This window comes from Pristiophorus japonicus, chromosome 5 (assembly GCF_044704955.1).
Source record: "Pristiophorus japonicus isolate sPriJap1 chromosome 5, sPriJap1.hap1, whole genome shotgun sequence".
NCBI classification, from domain to species: Eukaryota; Metazoa; Chordata; class Chondrichthyes; family Pristiophoridae; genus Pristiophorus; species Pristiophorus japonicus.
The window spans coordinates 285,427,252-285,447,824 of NC_091981.1; the positions used below are offsets into that span (position 1 = coordinate 285,427,252).

General features: G+C 45.7%; 1 protein-coding gene across 1 annotated transcript in view; it reads left to right on the plus strand.

Moving 5' to 3' along the window:
* Positions 1-20,573, plus strand: part of LOC139264023 (pituitary adenylate cyclase-activating polypeptide type I receptor-like) — a 157,638-nt gene that overhangs the window by 71,790 nt on the left and 65,275 nt on the right. Inside the window, exon 3 of the mRNA XM_070880126.1 lies at positions 13,212-13,319. Within this exon, the coding sequence (XP_070736227.1) occupies positions 13,212-13,319 (108 nt within the window). The remainder of the gene's footprint in view (positions 1-13,211; positions 13,320-20,573) is intronic.

Sequence of the window (20,573 nt, forward strand, 5' to 3'; positions counted from 1 at the left end):
AAAGGGGAGGTGCAACAAGACCTGGGTGTCATGGTACATCAGTCATTGAAGTTTGGCATGCAGGTACAGCAGGTGGTGAAGAAGGCAAATGGTATGTTGGCCTTCATAGCTAGGGGATATGAGTATAGGAGCAGGGCGGTCTTACTACAGTTGTACAGAGCCTTGGTGAGGCCTCACCTGGAATATTGTGTTCAGTTTTGGTCCCCTAATCTGAGGAAGGATGTTATTGCTATTGAGGGAGTACAACGAAGGTTCATCAGATTGATTCCCGGGATGGCAGGACTGACATATGAGGGGAGACTGGATCAACTGGACTTGTATCCATTGGAGTTTAGAAGAATGAGAGGGGATCTCATAGAAACATATAAAATTCTGAAAGGATTGAACAGGTTAGATGCAGGAAGAATGTTCCCGATGTTGGGGAAGTCCAGAACCAGGGGGTCACAGTCTAAGAATAAGGGTAAGCCATTTAGGACCGAGATGAGGAGAAACTTCTTCACTCAGAGAATTGTGAACCTGTGGAATTCTCTACCGCAGAAAGTTGTTGAGGCCAGTTCGTTAGATATATTCAAGAGAGAGTTAGATATGGCCCTTCTGGCTAAAGGAATCAAGGGGTATGGAGAGAAAGTGGGAAAGGGGTACTGAGGGAATGAGCAGCCATGATCTTATTGAATGGCAGTGCAGGCTCGAAGAGTCAAATGGCCTGCTCCTGCACCTAATTTCTATGAGTACTGTGCACAGTTCAGGCCTCCATATTATGAAAAGGATGTTGAGGTGCTGGAGAGGGCGCAAATAAAATTTACTAGAATGATACCAGAACTGAGATGCTATACCTATCAGGGAAGATTGAACAGACTGGGGCTCCTTCGCCTAGAAAAATTAAAACTGAGGGCTGACCTAATGGAGGTCTATAAGATTTTGAAAGGGCTTAATAGAGTAGATGTAAAGAAGATGATGCTACTTGTGGGGGAGACTAAAACTAGAAGCCATAAAAATAAAATAGTCACTGGTAGAAACGTAGAAACATAAAACATTGAAAATAGGTGCAGGAGTAGGCCATTCGGCCATTCGAGCCTGCACCACCATTCAATAAGATCATGGCTGATCATTCACCTCAGCACCCCTTTCCTGCTTTCTCTCCATACCCCTTGATCCCTTTAGCCGTAAGAGCCACAGCTAAATCCCTCTTGAATATATCCAATGAAATGGCATCAGTAATTCTCTGCGGTAAGGAATAACACAGGTTAACAACTCTCTGAGTGAAGAGGTTTCTCCTTATCTCAGTCCTAAATGGCTTACCTCTTATCCTTAGATTATGTCCCTGGTTCTGGATTTCCCCAACATCGGGAACATTCTTCCTTCATCTAACCTGTCCAGTCCCGTCAGAATTTTATATGTTTCTATGAGATCCCCTCTCATCCTTCTAAACTGCAGTGAATACAGGCCCAGTCGATCCAGTCTCTCCTCATATGTAAGTCATGCAATTCCGGGAATTATTCAGGTGAACCTTCGCTGCACTCCCTCAATAGCAAGAACGTCCTGCCTCAGATTAGGAGCCCAAAACTGAACACAATATTCCAGGTGAGGCCTCACCAAGGCCCTGTACAACTGCAGTAAGACCTCCCTGCTCCTATACTCAAATTCCCTAGCAATGAAGGCCAACATACCTTCTTCACCACCTGCTGTACCTGCATGCCAACTTTCAATGACTGATGTACCATGACACCCAGGTCTCGTTGCACCTCCCCTTTTCCTAATCTGCTGCCATTCAGGTAATATTGTGCCTTCGTGTTTTTGCCCCAAAAATGGACAACCTCACATTTATCCACATTATACTGCATCTGCCATGCATTTGCCCACTCACCTAACCTGTCCAAGTCACTCTGAGCGTCCTCCTCACAGCTCACACCGCCACCGAGCTTAGTGTCATCTGCAAACTTGGAGATACTACACTCAATTCCTTCATCCAAATCATTAATGTATATTGTAAATAGCTGGGGTCCCAGCACAGAACCCTGCGGCACCCCACTAGTCACTGCCTGCCATTCTGGAAAGGACCCGTTTATCCCGTCTCTCTGCTTCCTGTCTGCCAACCAGTTCTCTATCCACATCAGTACATTACCCCCTATACCATGTGCTTTAATTTTGCACACCAATCTCTTGTGTGGGACCTTGTCAAAAGCCTTTTGAAAGTCTAAATACACCACGTCCACTGGTTCTCCCTTGTCCACTCTACTAGTTACACCCTAAAAAAATTCCAGAAGATTTGTCAAGCATGATTTCACTTTCATAAATCCATGCTGACTTGGACCGATCCTGTCACTGCTTTCCAAATGCGCTGCTATTTCACCTTGAATAATTTATTCCAACATTTTCCCCACTACTGATGTCAGGCTAACCAGTCTATAATTACACGTTTTCTCTCTCCCTCCTTTTTAAAAAAGTGGTGTTACATTAGCTACCCTCCAGTCCATAGGAACTGATCCAGAGTTGATAGACTGTTGGAAAATGATCACCAATGCATCCACTATTTCTCGGGCCACTTCCTTAAGTACTCTGGGATGCAGACTATCAGGCCCCAGGGATTTATCAGCCTTCAATCCTATCAATTTCCTGAACACAATTTCCTGCCTAATAAGGATTTCCTTCAGTTCCTCCTTCTCACTAGACCCTCGGTCCCCTAGTATTTCTGGAAGTTTATTTGTGTCTTCCTTAGTGAAGACAGAACCAAAGTATTTTTTCAACTGGTCTGCCTTTCTTTGTTCCCCATTATAAATTCACCTGAATCTGACTGCAAAGGACCTACATTTGTCTTCACTAATCTTTTTCTCTTCACATATCTATAGAAGCTTTTGCAGTCAGTTTTTATGTTCCCAGCAAGCTTCATTTCATTCTCTGTTTTCCCCCTCCTAATTAAATCCTTTGTCCTCCTCTGCTGAATTCAAAATTTCTCCCAGTCCTTAGGTTTGCTGCTTTTTCTGGCCAATTTATTGCCTCTTCCTTGGATTTAACACTATCCTTAATTTCCCTTGTTAGCCACAGTTTAGCCACCTTCCCCATTTTATTTTTACTCCAGACAGGGATGTACAAGTTCATCCATGTGATCTTTAAATGTTTTCTATTGCCTATCCACCTGCAACCCTTTAAGTATCATTTGCCAGTCTATTCTAGCCAATTCACGTCTCATACCATCAACGTTACCTTTCCTTAAGTTCAGGCCCCTAGTCTCTGAATTAACTGTGTCACTCTCCATCTGAACAAAGAATTCTACCATATTATGGTCACTCTTCGCCAAGAGGCCTCGCACAGGATTGCTAATTAAGCCTCTCTCATTACACAACACCCAGTCTAGGATGGCCAGCCCTCTAGTTGGCTCCTCGACATAATGGTCTAGAAAACCATCCCTAATACTCTCCAGGAAATCCTCCTCCACCATATTGCTACCGGTTTGGTTAGCCCAATCTATATGCTAAATCTAATAGGGAATTCAGGAGAAACTTCTTTACCCAGAGTGGTGAGAATGTGGAACTTGCTACCAGAAGGCGCAGTAGGGGCGAATAGCAGAGATTCATTGAAGCGTAAACTAGTTAAACATATGAAGGAAAAAGGAATAGAAGGATATGCTGATGGGGTTAGATGAAGAGGGATGGGAGGAGGCTGGGGTGGAGTATAAAAACCGGCACGGACCTGTTGGGCCGAATGGCCTGTTTCTGGGTTGTAAATTCTATGTAAGACGATGGGGCTCAATTTTCACCACCATTCTGCGCCTTTTTTTGGGGTGTCTGCTGTTTTTCTTGGAGCAAACTAAAATCTGCAAGTTTCGCCAAACATTCTGCACCATTATAAACTAGTTACGGACAATTTTTTTAGTTCCCGACCTTTTGACGTCACTGGGGGAGCCGAGTGCCAGCCGCGCCATTTCTGGCCATTTCTGGCCATTTAAGTGAGTTTGGTCAACTACGATTTTTTCAAAAACGGCGCAGTGCATTGTTCTGAAAAACCTGACCGAACTTAAGAAAGTCAGCGCAGAAGATCAAGTTCCACGGCACGGGATAGGAGCGGCGGGGTGGGGGAGGCGGGTCATTCGGCCCGGGATAGGAGCAGCACCTCCTAATGTGAAGAGGCTTGGGGTAGCTTGACACAGAAAGGTGCTTGTGCAAATTGCTATTAGTTGTACAATTAGCTCCCCAGAGACAGTCAAGGACGATGGATAGCAGTTCCTTCAAATTAAACATAGAGCTCAGTTGAAACATCTAACAGCTGTTGTGTCTGTGTATTCTTGCTGTAATGGAATGGCACTGGTACCAGGGGCCCTGGATAGGAGGGGCACCGAGGACGGGAAGCCATTGGGCCCAGGATAGGGGGGGCACCGGGGCTCGACAATTGCTTATGCCTTGCTGCGTCTTGAAGGTTTCACTTTGCAGTCTCAGCCCTACAGTGTGTCCCTCGTTACCCTGGCAACCTCAGTTTTTCGGCGCAGACCTTAAGCTCCACCCACAGAGCTTAATCTGCGCCGCGCCAAATTCAAGGTTTATGCCGGCGAAACTAGCAACTTTTTTTTGCCGCAGGCGGCCGCTAAAAAATCGGGCGCACCTCTACAACTGCGCCACAAATCGGCAATGTGGAACATTAGCCCCGATGTAAGTCAGATTGTTAACTCATTTTGGTTTGCTACTCATCATTAAATCTGGTATAGCCTTATCCCTTGTTATTCCCTATTTTTATTTCCTTGTAGGCCTACTCTTGACTTTGTGTTCCCTGAGCGATTTGAGAATCCATATAAACCAATCCCACTGCATTTCCTGGTATTTCTTTTCTCCCAAGTTGCTTGCAGCAGTGTCCAGGAGATTAATTTTCAATTCATAGAAAGATAGAAACATAGTAAATAGGTGCAGGAGTAGGCCATCCGGCCCTTCGAGCCTGCACTACCATTCAATAAGATCATGGCTGATCATTCACCTCAGTACCCCTTTCCTGCTTTCTCTCCATATCCCTTGATCCCTTTAGCCGTAAGGGCCATATATAACTCCCTCTTGAATATATCCAATGAACTGGCATCAACAACTCTCTGCGGTAGGGAATTCCACAGGTTAACAACTCTGAGTGAAGAAGTTTCTCCTCATCTCAGTCCTAAATGGCTTACCCCTTATCCTTAGATTATGTCCCCTGGTTCTGGATTTCGACAACATCGGGAACATTCTTCTTTCATCTAACATGTCCAGTCCCGTCAGAATTTAAATGTTTCTATGAGATCCCCTTTCATCCTTCTAAACTCCAGTGAATAAAGGCCCAGTCGATCCAGTCTCTCCTCATATGTCAGTCCTGCCATCCCGGGAATCAGTCTGGTGAATCTTCGCTGCACTCCCTCAATAGCAAGAATGTCCTTCCTCAGATTAGGAGACCAAAACTGAACACAATATTCCAGGTGAGTCCTCACTAAAGCCCTGTACAACTGCAGTAACACTTCCCTGCTCCTAGACTCAAATCCCCTAGCTATGAAGGCCAACATACCATTTGCCTTCTTCACCGCCTGCTGTACCTGCATGCCAACTTTCAATGACTGATGTACCATGACACCCAGGTCTCGTTGCACCTCCTCTTTTCCTAATCTGCCGCCATTCAGATAATATTCTGCCTTCGTGTTTTTGCCCCCAAAGTGGATAACCTCACATTTATCCACATTATACTGCATCTGCCATGCATTTGCCCACTCACCTAACCTGTCCAAGTCACCCTGCAGCCTTTTAGCTTCCTCCTCATAGCTCACACCACCACTCAGCTTAGTGTCATCCGCAAACTTGGAGATATTACACTCAATTCCCTCATCCAAATCATTAATGTATATTGTAAAGAGCTGGGGTCCCAGCACTGAGCCCTGCGGCACCCCACTAGTCACTGCCTGCCATTCTGAAAAGGACCCGTTTATCCCGTCTCTCTGCTTCCTGTCTGCCAACCAGTTCTCGATCCACGTCAGTACATTAACCCCAATACCATGTGCTTTAATTTTGCACACCAATCTCTTGTGTGGGACCTTGTCAAAAGCCTTTTGAAAGTCCAAATACACCACATCCAATGGTTCTCCCTTGTCCACTCTACCAGTTACATCCTCAAAAAATTCCAGAATATTTGTCAAGCAGGATTTCCCTTTCATAAATCCATGCTGACTTGGACCGATCCCATCACTGTTTTCCAAATGTGCTGCTATTTCATCTTTAATAATTGATTCCAACATTATCCCGACTACTGATGTCAGGCTAACCGGTCAATAATTACCCATTTTCTCTCTCCCTCCTTTCTTAAAAAGTGGTGTTACATTAGCTACCCTCCAGTCCATAGGAACTGATCCAGAATGGATAGACTGTTGGAAAATGATCACCAATGCATCCACTATTTCTAGGGCTACTTTCTGAACTACTCTGGGATGCAGACCATCAGGCCCTGGGGATTTATCGGCTTTCAATCCCATCAATTTCCCTAACACAATTTCCCGCCTAATAAGGATTTCCTTCAGTTCCTCCTTCTCACTAGACCCTCGGTCCCCTAGTATTTCCGGAAGGTTATTTGTGTCTTCCTTCGTGTAGACTTCAGGACAATCCTGGAAGGTTGGCAATTGTACTCGTAGGCAGTGATGGTTAGGAAATGGGCGACAGACCCATGATGTGCTGAACTACAATTTGTGCAAGTGGTGGGAACACTCGATGGTGGAATCCCTCGCCTATGGTTCTGACGAAGACCTGTAAATTCTTGGTCTGTTTGATCAATAAAAGTGTGAAGAAATGGTTTATTTGTTCTCATTGTACACGCTGTTTTTCATAGTTGTGGCTCAGTGGGTAGCACACTCGCCTCTGAGTCAGAAGGTCGTGGGTTCAAGTCCCACTCCAGGGATTTGAGCATAAAGATCTAGGCTGACACTCCCAGTGCAGTGCTGAGGGAGCGATGCACGGTCGGAGATGTGTCATTCGGATGGGACATTAAACCAAGGCCCCGTCTGCTCTCATATCCCATGACACTATTTTGAAGAAAAGCAGGGGAATTATCCCCGGTCTCCTGGCCAATATTTATTCCTCAATCAACTTACAAAATACAGTTGATCTGGTCATTATCACATTGCTGTTTGTGGGAGCTTGCTGTGCGCAACTTGGCGGCCGTGTTTCCCACATTATAAAGTGACAACACTGCAAAAGTATTTCATTGGCTGTAAAGCGCTTTGAGACGTCGTGTGGTCGTGAAAGGCGCGCTATAAATGCAAGTCTTTCTTGTATAATTGATTTAAAGGCAGCCGCTCGTTCTCCTCAAGACTGATACTCCATTAGGATGAGCATCAACCACCCATCTATTTCTCAAACCTTCCCATTTTGGAACCATGTCAATCTGATGGAGGAGAGTGGGCATTCTGACGGTCTTTCCATGATGGATTCTCCCCTGTTCCAGGGTTTTGTGAAGTCTGCTTATTTCCCTGCCCGTCAATCAGAGTTAAGCATAGCTGGTCTCCCAAAACTCACAAGCAATAAATTAGAACACAAAGTTATATGGAATTACATAGAATCTATAGAACACAAACAGTACATTTGGCCCCACAGGTCTATGCCGGTGCTTATGCTCCACACGAGCCTCCTCCCACCCCACTTCATCGAACCCCATCAACATATTCTTCTATTCCTTTCTCCCTCATGTACCGATCTAATTTCCACTTTAATTTCCATGCTATTTGCCTCAACTACTCCCTGTGGTCACAAGTTCCACATTCTACCCACTTTCTGGGTAAAGAAGTTTCACCTGATTTCCCTACTGGATTTATTAATGACTATTTTATATTCATGGCCCCTAGTAAGTGGAAACATCTTCTGTACGTCTACCGTATCAAATTCTTTCATAATTTTAAAGACCTCTATTAGGGCATCCCTCAGCCTTCTCTTTTGATAGATTCCTATTAAACTCCAACCCAATACGTAATCTGCTTAAAACCATATTTAGGAGGAGAAAGAGAAAGTTTATAAACAATATAATCTATTTTTCCTGAAGACTTTTTAAAAAATCAAGTAGGTTTGATAGAAACATAGAAATTTACAGCGCAGAAGGAGGCCATTTCGGCCCATCGTGTCCACGCCGGCCGACAAAGAGCCGCACGGCCCTCGGTCAGCAGCCCTGAAGATTACATATAAACCCATGAACAATGAACAATGGCGGAAAGGTAAAGAGCACCCGGCCCAACCAGTCCACTCCACACAACTGCGATACCCGCTGCACTGTAATATTCTACATTCACCCCAACCGGAGCCATGTGATCTCCTGGGAGAAGCAAAAACCAGATAAAAACCCAGGCCAATTGCGGAAAAAAAATCTGGGAAAATTCCTCTCCGACCCATCCAGATGATTGAAACTAGTCCAGGAGATCACCCTGGCCGTATTCGATTCCCTGCAGTACTTACCATCGTATCTGCATCAGCCAACAAGTGGTTATCCAGTCTGCCCTCCAGGCCTCTATAACCAGTGCCTGAGAAGAGACACTTGATCACTCAACCAGAAAACATCAGGACTGGTTTGATGAAAATGATCAGGAGATCGAAGAACTAATAGATCGCAAGCGCAAAGCATTTCTGAGCCTCAAGCAACAGCCCAACTCGGGAGCTGCAAAACAACATTACAGACGAATCAAGGCTCAGGTCCAACAAAAAACCCAGGACCTAAACAACAGGTGGTGGATGGAGAAAGCACAGGAGATACAACAACTGGTCGACAGCCACGATATGCGAGGATTGTTCACTGCAGTCAAGGCCACCTACGGTCCAAACTCCCAAGGCCCCACCCCACTCCTGGCCAAAAACAGGGAAATACTCATCAAGGACACCGAGGCAGTCAGGTCCTGATGGAAGGAGCACTTCGAAGATCTTCTCAATCGAGACTCTGCCTTTGACTCGAGTGTTCTCGATTCCATCCTGCAGCATGCGACCCACCACCAACTCAGTGAAACCCCAACGTTTCACGAGGTAGGCAAAGCCATAAAACAGCTCAAGAATAACAAGGCTACGGATGTAGATGGAATCCCTGCTGAGGCACTAAAATATGGCGGAGAGGCGCTGTTGGCGTGGATACATGACCTCATCTCTCTCATTTGGAGGGAGGAGAGCATGCCGGGAGATCTCAGAGATGCAGTGATTGTGACCATTTTTAAAAAGGGGGACAAGTCCGACTACAGGGGAATCTCCCTGCTATCAGCCACTGGGAAAGTTGTCGCTCGAGTTCTCCTCAATCGTCTTCTCACTGTGGCTGAGGAGCTCCTCCCGGAATCACAATGCGGATTTTATCCCCTACGGGACACAACAGACAAGATCTTTGCAGCGCGACAGTTGCAAGAAAAATGCAGGGAGCAGCGGCAGTCCTAACATGGCCTTTTTCGATCTTACAAAGACCTTTGATACTTCAACTGTGAGGGTCTATGGAGCGCCCTCCTCCGTTTCGGATGCCCCCAAAAGTTTGTCAACATCCTTCTCCTGCTTCACGATGACATGCAGGCCGTGATCCTGACCAACGGATCCATTACAGACCAAATCCACGTCCAGACCGGGGTCAAACAGGGCTGCGTCATCGCTCCAACCCTCTTCTCAATCTTCCTCACCGCCATGCTCCACCTCACAATCAACAAGCTCCCCGCTGGAGTGGAACTAAACTACAGAACCAGTGGGAAGCTGTTTAACCTACGCTGCCTCCAGGCCAGGTCCAAGATCACCCCAACCTCTGTCGTTGAGCTGCAGTACGCGGACGACGCCTGCGTCTACACACATTCAGAGGCTGAACTCCAGGATATAGTCAATGTATTCACTGAGGCATATGAAAGCATGGGCCTTATGCTTAACATCCGTAAGACAAAGGTCCTCCACCAGCCTGTCACCGTCGCACAGCACTGCCCCCCAGACATCAAGAGCCACGGCGCGGCCGTGGACAACGTGTACCATTTCCCATATCTCGGGAGCCTCTTGTCAACAAGGGCAGACATTGATGCGGAGATTCAGCCCCGCCTCCAGTGCGCCAGTGCAGCCTTCGGCCGTCTGAGGAAAGGAGTGTTTGAAGACCAGGCCCTCAAATCTACCACCAAACTCATGGTCTACAGGGCTGTAGTAATACCCGCCCTCCTGTATGGATCTGAGGCATGGACGATGTATAGAAAGCACCTCAAGTCGCTGGAGATATATCACCAACGGTGTCTCTGCAAGATCCTGCAAATCCCCGGGGAGGACAGGCACACCAACATCAGTGTCCTCGACCAGGCTAACATCCCCAGTATTGAAGCACTGACCACACTCGATCAGCTTCACTGGGCAGGCCACATAGTTCACATGCCAGATACGAGACTCCCTAAGCAAATGCTTTATGCGGAGCTCCTTCATGGTAAACGAGCCAAAGGAGGACAGCGGAAACGTAATAAGGACACCCTCAAAGCCTCGCTGGTAAAGTGCGACATCATCTCTGACACCTGGGGGACCCTGGCCGCAGACCGCCCGAGGTGGAGAAAGTCCATCCGAGAGGGCGTTCAACTCTTCGAGTCTCAACGCAAAGAGCTTGAAGAGGCCAAGCGCAGACATTGGAAGGAGCACGCGGCAAACCAGCCCCACCGACCCCCTCCCCCGATGAATGTCTGTCTCACCTGTAACAGGGTCTGTGGCTCTCGTATCGGACTTCAGCCACCTAAGGACTCATTTTTAGAGTGGAAGCAAGTCTTCCTCGATTCCGAGGGACTGCCTATGATGATATGATGATCCAGTCTAATCCCACTTACCAGCTCCAGGTCCGTAACCCTGCAGGTTACGGTATTTCAAATGCCCATCCAAACACCTTTTAAATGTGGTGAGGGTCTCTGCATTCACCACTCTTCTAGGCAGTGAGTTCCCGACCCCCATAACCCTCTGCATGAAGAAGCCTCCCCTCAAATCCCCTCTGAACCTTCCACCAACCACTTTAAAACTATGCCCCTTCATAATTGACCCCTCCACCAAGGGAAATAGGCCCTTTCTATCCACTATATCCAGGCCCCTCAAAAATTCTGTACACCTCAATGAGGTCTCTTCTCAGTCTCCTCTGTTCCAATGAGAACAAACCCAGCCTGTCCAGTCTGTCCTCATATCTAAGATTCTCCATTCCAGGCAACATCCTCGTAAATCTCCTCCGCACCCTCTCCAGTGCAATCACGTCCTTCCTATAATACGGTGACCAGAACTGCACGTAGTACTCCAACTTGACCGAACCAGAGTATTATACAATGAAGGGGCAATGGCCTGTAGAACACTAAACAGTGTCTACTTAAACAAAGTCTCTACACACAATGGAAATCAGCGCCTATTTACTCAGCAAACAGAGTCTATTAAAAGTAGAATTATTTCTCCAGCAAAATGCAGTGAGAGGAGGTTAGTTATACAATGTAAGTAATCAATCCCGGTCACTGACAGTGCAGGCTCCAGGCAAGATTGACAAGGGAATTAACCAATCATCTCCATTCTGGCCGGGACTTGTGATGTCACTGTATGCAGCCACAAAAATAAGTCACTGTGTGAAATGTCTTGGCAATGGGATAAGGCAGTATATAAATACAACTACCTCTTTTTAGCAGTGCCACCTCACACCCAAACAGTAAGTGTGCCTAAAATGGCCAAACCTTGTGGACCTCCTGTTGGGAGGAGCAGAGGAATGGCCGGAAGCTGAGAAGAAGGATGCCCGACTGTTCGTATAGTCATCATCATAGGCAGTCCCTCGGAATCGAGGAAGACCTGCTTCAACTCTAAAAATGAGTGCTTAGGTGGCTGAACAGTCTAATACGAGAACCACAGACTTGGTCACAGGTGGGACAGATAGCCGATGAAGGAAAGGGTGGATGGGACAGGTTTGCCGCACGCTCCATCCGCTGCCTGCACTTGATTTCTGCATGCCCTCGGCGACGAGACCCGAGGCACTCAGCGCCCTCCCGGACACACTTTCTCCACTTAGGGCGGTCTTTGGCCAGGGGTTCCCAGGTTTCGGTGGGGATGTTGCATTTTATCAGGGAGGCTTTGAGGGTGGCCTTGTAACGTTTCCGCTGCCCACCTTGGGCTCATTTGCCATGAAGGAGTTCTGAGTAGAGCGCTTGCTTTGGGAGTCTTGTGTCAGGCATGCAAACAATGTGGCCTGCCCAGCGGAGCTGATCAAGTGTGGTCAGTGCTTCAATGCTGGGGATGTTGGCCTGGTCAAGGACGCTAACGTTGGTGCGTCTGTCCTCCCAGGGGAGTTGCAGGATCTTGCGGAGACATCGTTGGTGGTATTTCTCCAGCGATTTGAGGTGTCTACTGTACATGGTCCATGTCTCTGAGCCATACAGGAGGGCGGGTATTACTACAGACCATGAGCTTGGTGGCAGATTTGAGGGCCTGGTCTTCGAACATTCTTTTCCTCAGGCGGCCAAATGGGCCCAAAGGAGGAAGAGAAAGGTGAGATTTTTTTTTTTTAAATCGGCAATTGAAGAAATTCAAACCGACCTTGCCAGCGACTCCCACATCCTGAGAATAAAACAAAGTGTTCAGTCTCTGCTCTCACAGTTCCATCTTCAGGGTCTGGCTGGAAACTTCAAACCGCTTGTTGAACTGAAATATTTTCAGACGCTGATTGTTGAGGGAGAGTCTCGAACCTGGACACTCGAGTGGAGGGCAGGCTGAAATTAAAACAGGTAATGCTGGGAACGCTCAGCAGCATCTGTAGCGTGAGGAAGATAGGGTTTGAGTCGAAGACCTTTCAATTATTTTGTTGAAACTATAAATCAAGTTTCCCCTTATTAAAGGGGCAGTAAAACCGACAAATTTAATCAAATTAAACTTTTAACTTTCAAGAATCAAATTAAAATTTGGTTGCCGGGGGTGATGATGCACTCCAGTCCCTCCGGCGCCCACCTCTCGTGGAAGGTCATGAGTGTACCGGTGGACACCGAGTGCTCCGTCTCCAGGGACATCCTGCCTCGACTGTATCCACGGAAGAGAGGCAGGCAGTCGGGCTGAACGACCCCCTCGACCGCCCGCTGCCCGGACCGGCTGATGGTCGAAGACCTTTCATCATTAGTGGCGGGTCTCGGTGACGGGATGATGTTTCTTGAAGTGAGGGAACGTCTATAGATGCTCGTGCGCTAGCATTGCAGAAATGACTTATGCTCCCTGTACCTTGATGCTCTGTGTTCTTCTCGTGTTCCTTCTCTGCAGGTTGCCCGTGGAAATGGGACGGCATGATTTGCTGGCCTGCAGCCGCCGTTGGAGAAGTGGTCAACAGGACCTGTCCCAGTTTTTTAGATCCATTGTTGGCTCAGAAAGGTAAGCACTTTTTCCTTTCGTTACTGTCCCCAAGAATTAACATTCACCTCAATATGTTTGAGAGGAATTGTCGAACTTTGGGCAGCATTCAAAAGAGCCGGCGCAGGAGCAATGGGAAGAATAGCCCCCTGCTGTGCTGTATGATTCTACGATTGAGCACATCATGCCCGTGTCAGCTCCACACTGGAATGTTACACTGTAATCCAATCTGTTGCCTGTTGCCTTTTATCCTGTAATGTGTTACTTCGCCTGTTTATCTAATTCCCTTTTAAATGTTGTGATTGACTCAGCTTCAATGTGCCATTGAGGTAACGCGTTCTATCTTCGAACAACCCTTTGTGCGAAAACTATTTCCCTAAGCCCTACCCGTGGATGTTTCATTTCCTTTGCATATCCTGTGCACCCAGTCACAGAAGATGAGAATTCTTTTTATTTTCCTTTTTGGTCGATTGTAGTAAAGGAAGAAAGAAAGTACTTGCATTTATATAGCACCTTTCACATCCTTTCATCGCTCCATTGGCACCAGTGCCTTCAGCTGCCTAGGTCCTAATCTCTGGGATTCCCTCCCTAAACCTCGCCACCTCTCCACCTCTCCCTCCTCCTTTTTTAAGACGTTCCTTTAAATCTATGACTTTGACCAAGGTTTTGGTCACCTATCCTAATATCTCCTCATATGGATCAGTGTCGAATGTTGTTTGATAGCTCTCCTGTGAAGCGCCTGGGGGTGTTTTACTATGTTAAAGGCGCTATATAAATGCAAGTTGCTGTTGTGTCCCAACCAATATTTATCCTTCGACCAACATCACTAAAACAGACTATCTAGCCATTATCACATTGCCGTTTGTGGGACCTTGTTATGCGCAAATTGGCTACCGTGTTTCCAACCTTTCCAACATTATATTAATGATTTCGATTTCAGAATCAAAAACACAATTTCTACATTTGCGGATGGCACCAAATTGCGGGTAATAGTTAATACTGAAGAGTTTTCATTCATTAAGACTAGAAGGTAGCCTGAGCTGAATAAAAAGAAAGAAAGACTTGGATTTATATAGCGCCTTTCACGACCACCGGATGTCTCAAAGCTCTTTACAGCCAATGAAGTACTTTTGGAGTGTAGTCACTGTTGTAGTATGGGAAACGTGGCAGCCAAATTGAGCATAGCAAGGTCCCACACACAGCAATGTGATAGTAACTAGATGATCTGTTTTTGTTATGTTGATTGAAGGAAAAATATTGGCCAGGACACCAAGGAGAACTCTTGTACTCTTCTTTAAAATAGTGCCAGGGGATCTTTTACATCATCCTGAGAGAGCAGACGTTTAACGTCTCATCCCAAAAGACGGCACCTCCGACAGTGCAGCACTCCCTCAACACTGCACTGGAGTGTCAGTCGATATTTATGTGCTCAAGTCTCTGGAGTAAGACTTGAACCCACAACCTTCTTACTCAGAGGTGAGTGTGCTACCTACTGAGCCACAGCTGACACTGCATTAAACATAGTGTTCAATCTATTATTAAATATAGTGATCACCCTGTCATTAAACACAGTGGGAATCACACTCCATTATTAAAACATAATGCAATCACCCTCTGTTATTAAACATAATGCAATCATTCTATTATTAAACATAGTGCAATTACCATGTGTTATTAAACATAGTTTATGAAAGCATATTGAAATCACCTGATGTCATTAAACATTTTGCAATCACCCAGTAATTAAACATAACACAATAATCGTATTATTAATCATAACACAATGACCCTATGTTATTAAACATAGTAGCCTGGAATTTCTAACACAGAAGTTAGACCTGAAAATATGACCATGCCCACGAGCGTTCTACTAATGTCAGGTTATGCTCACATTTCCTGCCAATCTCAACGTAAAAATGGGTATGTCAGCGTCAACAATTGAAAAACATGAAACTCACAACCATATTTGCCTTCTTTAAGTATGAAAATTAAAGTTTTATAATGCAATTTATGCAATGAAAATGCATTAAAAGAAATAGAAAATATAGTGCAGGTGACAGTGAGAATAATATACTTTTTAAAACACTCGAAGAATTGCATTAAAACACGAGAAAAATGAAGAAAGGTTGAGCAGGTTTGGCCTATACACATTGGAGTTTAGAAGAATGAGAGGTGATCTTGTTGAAACGTATAAGATTCTGAGGGGGTTTGATAGGGTAGACACAGAGAGGATGTTTCCCCTCGTGGAGGAATCTAGAACTAGGAGGCATAGTTTCAGAATAAGGGGCTGCCCATTTAAGATGGACATGAGAAGGAATTTCTTCTCTCTGAGGGCTGTGAATCTTTGGAATTCTCTGCCCCAGAGAACTGTGGACGCTGGGTCATTGAATATATTTAAGGTGGAGATAGACAGATTTGTGAACGATGAGGGAGTGAAGGGTTATGGGGAGCGGGCAGGGAAGTGGAGCTGAGTCCAGGATCAGATCAGCCTTGATCTTATTAAATGGCGAAGCAGGTTCGAGGGGCCAAACAGCCTACTCCTGCTCTTATTTCTTATGTTCTTATGTTTGCTGCTGTGCCTGAAATGTTATGAGTTTCCGGCAATTGCACTTGCTGAAATGCTTTCTTAATTGTAAGAAAGCATTTCAGCAAGTGCAATTGCCGGAAATTCATAAAGGAGGCTCTGTTAACTTGGGGGCAGCGGATGTTTTATGGATTCAGGCGGAGGGATCGATAGAAGGCTATAAAAGGGCAAGGAGATTTGGGCTTATTGTACTTACGCACTTGAATCACTTTTGCCCAAAAGTCCACAGGGGCCGAAATTTCCCCTTTCCTTAAGGCCTGAAATTTTCCCTTTCCTTAAGGCCTGTTACCACCGCAAATTGGCGGCCACGATGCAGAGTGGAGTGGGCACCGACTTTTGGTGGAATGGCCGCTGATAGTCCAATTGCCCTCTGAGTTTTCCCGACGTTGCCCCGATCCCTCCCTTACCACTCTACTGTTGTCGATCCGTGGTAAGCATGTTATCACCATGCGCAGCGCCGATCTGCCACCCCCGACGGTGACATGCCCCTCCCAAAACCTTCGGCCCACCTGGCGGTGCCAAAACAAGCTTTCACCCGGTGGTCCAATGAGGCTGTGGCCTTATACAGCGGCATTGCGGCTTCCCTTAAAGGGGAGGGCTTACTGCCGCTGCCGCCATTTTTTTTTGTTGGCTGCCAGGTCGGCCCGACAAATATGTCCCCGGGTTGGTTATACACAACAAAAGATATAGACTTATTTTTCCATATTTTTCCATATTTACAAATCAAACTTAATCACTGGTTTCGAAAAGGATACCTTCACTCTTGAACAGAACTTTCCAAACTTGGTGTTAAACTTAAACTCATTCTAGGCTGAGCCTGAGGAGAGTTTTTCTCCAAGGGTAACCCTCTACAACTTCAAACTGTTTGTCTGCCTGACTCAGATGCAGACTTAAGTGCTGACTTTCTCTTGGACTTCTTTCTAGTACATCTGATGTAGGATTTGCTACTGGTATGCTACTTGTAACAAGACTGTCTGACTCATCAGAAATAATCGAATCATCCAACTTTCAACTCCTTCCACATCTGTAGGTAAAATATGATCAATGTGAACAAACCTAACTTTCCAAGATAAAACATCTTGACCAAATATGTGCGAGGACCACATAGCTTCACTATTCTTCCTGGTAACCACTTTAACCATTTATGGTGATAGTTCTTCATTCCAACCTTCTGATTCAATTTCACACTTTTATCTTTTATTCTACCTCTATCACGATTCTCTTTCTGTCTTAATTGTTTATTTTCTATGGACTGTGCCAAGTTTGGTTTTAATAACGAGAATCTGGTTTGTGGCTGTCATTTGAGAAATAACTCTGCTGGTGTTCTACCAGTCGTTGTATGAGGAGTATTATGATAAGTAATTAGAAAATTTGCCAATTTGTGGTCCAACGACAACTACCGTTACTTTGGATTTGAATCCAACATCTGTTTGATGATGGCATGTTTTACAATTTATACTTTGTGCTCTGCTGCACCATTTAAAGCAGGGTGGTATGGTGGAACTTTGCTATTTTTCACACCATTTTTGCTCGTAAACTGTGCAAATTCTTCTGAACACAATTGCGGCCCATTATCAAACACAATTTCTTCTGGGAGGCCATATGAAAAATACAATTTTTGCAAATTGTCTCGTGTTTCACTTGTTATTTTCTGCATTGGAAGCACCTCTACCGACTTCGAATGACTATCAATCACAATGAACAATTGCTGTTCTTCTAGTTCAGCAAAATCTATATGTAATCTTTGCCACACCCTGGTAGGCTATTTCCATGGCTGTAATGGTACTGAAGGTGGTTTCTTGTTTAACGATTGATATGTTGTACATGGACTAACGATGTACCCTATATCTTTATATAAACCTGGCCACCTTAAGTAACTGCGTGCAAAACTCTTGGTCAAGCACATTCCCAGGTGCTGGTGATGAAGATCTCCGAACAATTTGGACCTGAACTTATTTGGAATAACTCCTCTTGCACCCCACATGATACAATCTTTATCCACTGACAATTCATTCCTACAAACAAAGTATGGATGAATATCTTTCTCTGCTACCCTGGTTTGGCCAGCCATTTGCTATGTAATCATACACCTTTGACATAACTAGGTCATGTTTGATTGCTCTACCAATCTCTTCAGCTGTGACTGGCAGCTCATCAATGTATGAAAAATAGAACACTTCTCTATCGGGTGTAACTTGTGATGGGGATGGCAACCTGGACATAGCATCAGCATTACTGTGATCAGCTGATCATCTGTACCCAATGTCATACGTATATGCTGACAAAATCAAAGCCCATCTCTGCATTCGGGCTGCAGCTAAGATTGGAACTGGGGATTTTAGATAGAGGATTACTGTCAGGGGTTTATGGTCAGGAACAATGGTAAACTTACAAGTATTTGTGGATCTTCTTGACCCCCAAAATCAATGCCAAAGCTTCTCTTTCGATCTGCGCATAATTACGCTCACTGGCACTGAGAGTCCATGCAGCAAAAGCAATTGGTCTCTCCTCCCCATTATGTAGTACATGAGAGATCACTGCCCCAATTCCATATGGGGAGGTGTCACATGCTAGTTTGATTTCCTTAGATACGTCATAGTGAACTAACATTGTACTCTCTACCAATTGGCTTTTACACTCCTTGAATGCTGCATCACATTCTTCTGACCACTTCCACTGGACCTGTTCTTTCAATAGTTCATTCAGTGGATGTAACGCTGTAGCCAAATTTGGTAGGAACTTCCCATAATAGTTCAAAACATCCAAAAATGATCGAAGTTGAGTGACATTCTTGCGAGTGGGTGCAATTCTGATTGCATCCAGCTTTCCCTTTGTTGGATGTAAACCATATTTTTCTACTCTATGCCCTAAGTACTTCACTGAGTTTTGAAATAACTCACACTTGCGAGCAGTCAGTTGTACTCTGTGCTTCTCTAGCCATTTGAGCACTTCATTCAATATGTTATTATGGATTTGCCTGTTTGCTGCTGAAATGAGTATGTCATCTAAATAACATACTAGCCCCTAAAAGCCTTGAAAAATCTGGTTCATCACCCCTTGGAATATGGCAGGGGCGGAAGACACTCAAAATGATAGCCTATTAAACTGATATAGGCCTGGATCGGTATTTATAGTCAAGAATGACTTGGACTCCTCATCTATGTTAAGTTTTAAGTAGGCATTTGTGAGATCTAACTTTGAGAAGATTTGACCACCTGTCAGTGTTGTGAACAAATCTTCTACATTTGGCAATGTACTGGGGAGATTGCCCTCTAGAATCTGGTTCACGGTTACTTTATAATCACCACACAACCTTACCTTACCATCGGACTCAGGTACAACAACAATGGATGTAGCCCAATTACTTAGATCTATCTTAGAGATAATGTTCTCAGTTTCTAGTCTTTTGAGTTCTTGCTCAACTTTCTCCTTGAGTGCATATGGTTACAGGATGTGGCTTGCAGTAAACTGGTCGAGCGTCCTTCTGTACTCTGACACTCGCCTTGAAGCCTTAGATCGGACTGTCTGTTTTGGGGAACACCTTTGGATACTGTTTGATGATATCATCCTTCGATGCAAATCATTTCAATCCAGCTTCAGTGATCCAAACCAATTTCTACCTATCAAGGCAGCCTTGTCTCCTGATCCTTGTATTTCACCAGTATGGTGATACATCCTACCACAGGGATTTGCTCTCCGGAGTAGCCTCACCGCTCTATCTTCGATTTCTCCAGTGGAAAATTGTGCAAATTGTCGCGATATAGCGATTCTGGTATTACGCTTATGGATGCACTAGTGCCGATTTTCATGGGTATCGTGGTTCCTGCAACGTCTACTTGGCTGATGATGAGAATCTTCAAAACCTCCTCATCCTGTTACTTCTCTTCAATGCTATGTAGTCTCTGGTGATTTCTACTTATAGCATTGAAAGTCGGTTTACTCTTCAGTCCCCATGCCTTCGCAAGATGCCCATGTTTTCTTGCAGAAGAAACATTCTACTTTCACATATGAACAGCTTTGAGCAATGTGTTCTTCCAGGCACCAATAGCATGACTTCAGTGTGCTGTTATCTTGGCCAGTTGCTGAGGCCTTGGGGTCCAAATGCCTTTTACTTCTACTACTACTAGGAAGACCCTTGTGATGAGGATGACTCCCTTCACACCAAAAAAATATGGGCTCATAGGTGTTACAATGAGTTACATCTTAAAGGGTGGAAGATGCCTGTGCGTGGATTTTTTTAACATGTGGAGACCTTCACTGGGCCTCGAGCCCACTGCTCTTAAATGATCCGCCGCCCTTCGATGGGCTCGACCTCCGCCCCTCACTGGGCTCGACCTCTGCCCCTCGCTGGGCTCGACCTCTGCCCCTCGCTGGGCTCGACCTCTGCCCCTCGCTGTGCTCGACCTCTGCCCCTCGCTGGGCTCTACCTCTGCCCCTCGCTGGGCTCGACCTCTGCCCCTCGCTGGGCTTGATCTCTGCCCCTCGCAGGGCTCGATCTCTGCCCCTCGCTGGGCTCTACCTCCGCACCTGCTGAGCCCGGCTCTCAGCACCCCCCGACCTATGAGAAGACAGCATCGGCAGGCAGGGGTAAAAGTAGAAGAGCAGCCCCAGGACCCAGTGCGGTGCCCCCACCCGGCCCCCCCCCCGACCTGCGAGAGAACAGCATCGGCAGGCGGGGGTGTAAGTATCAC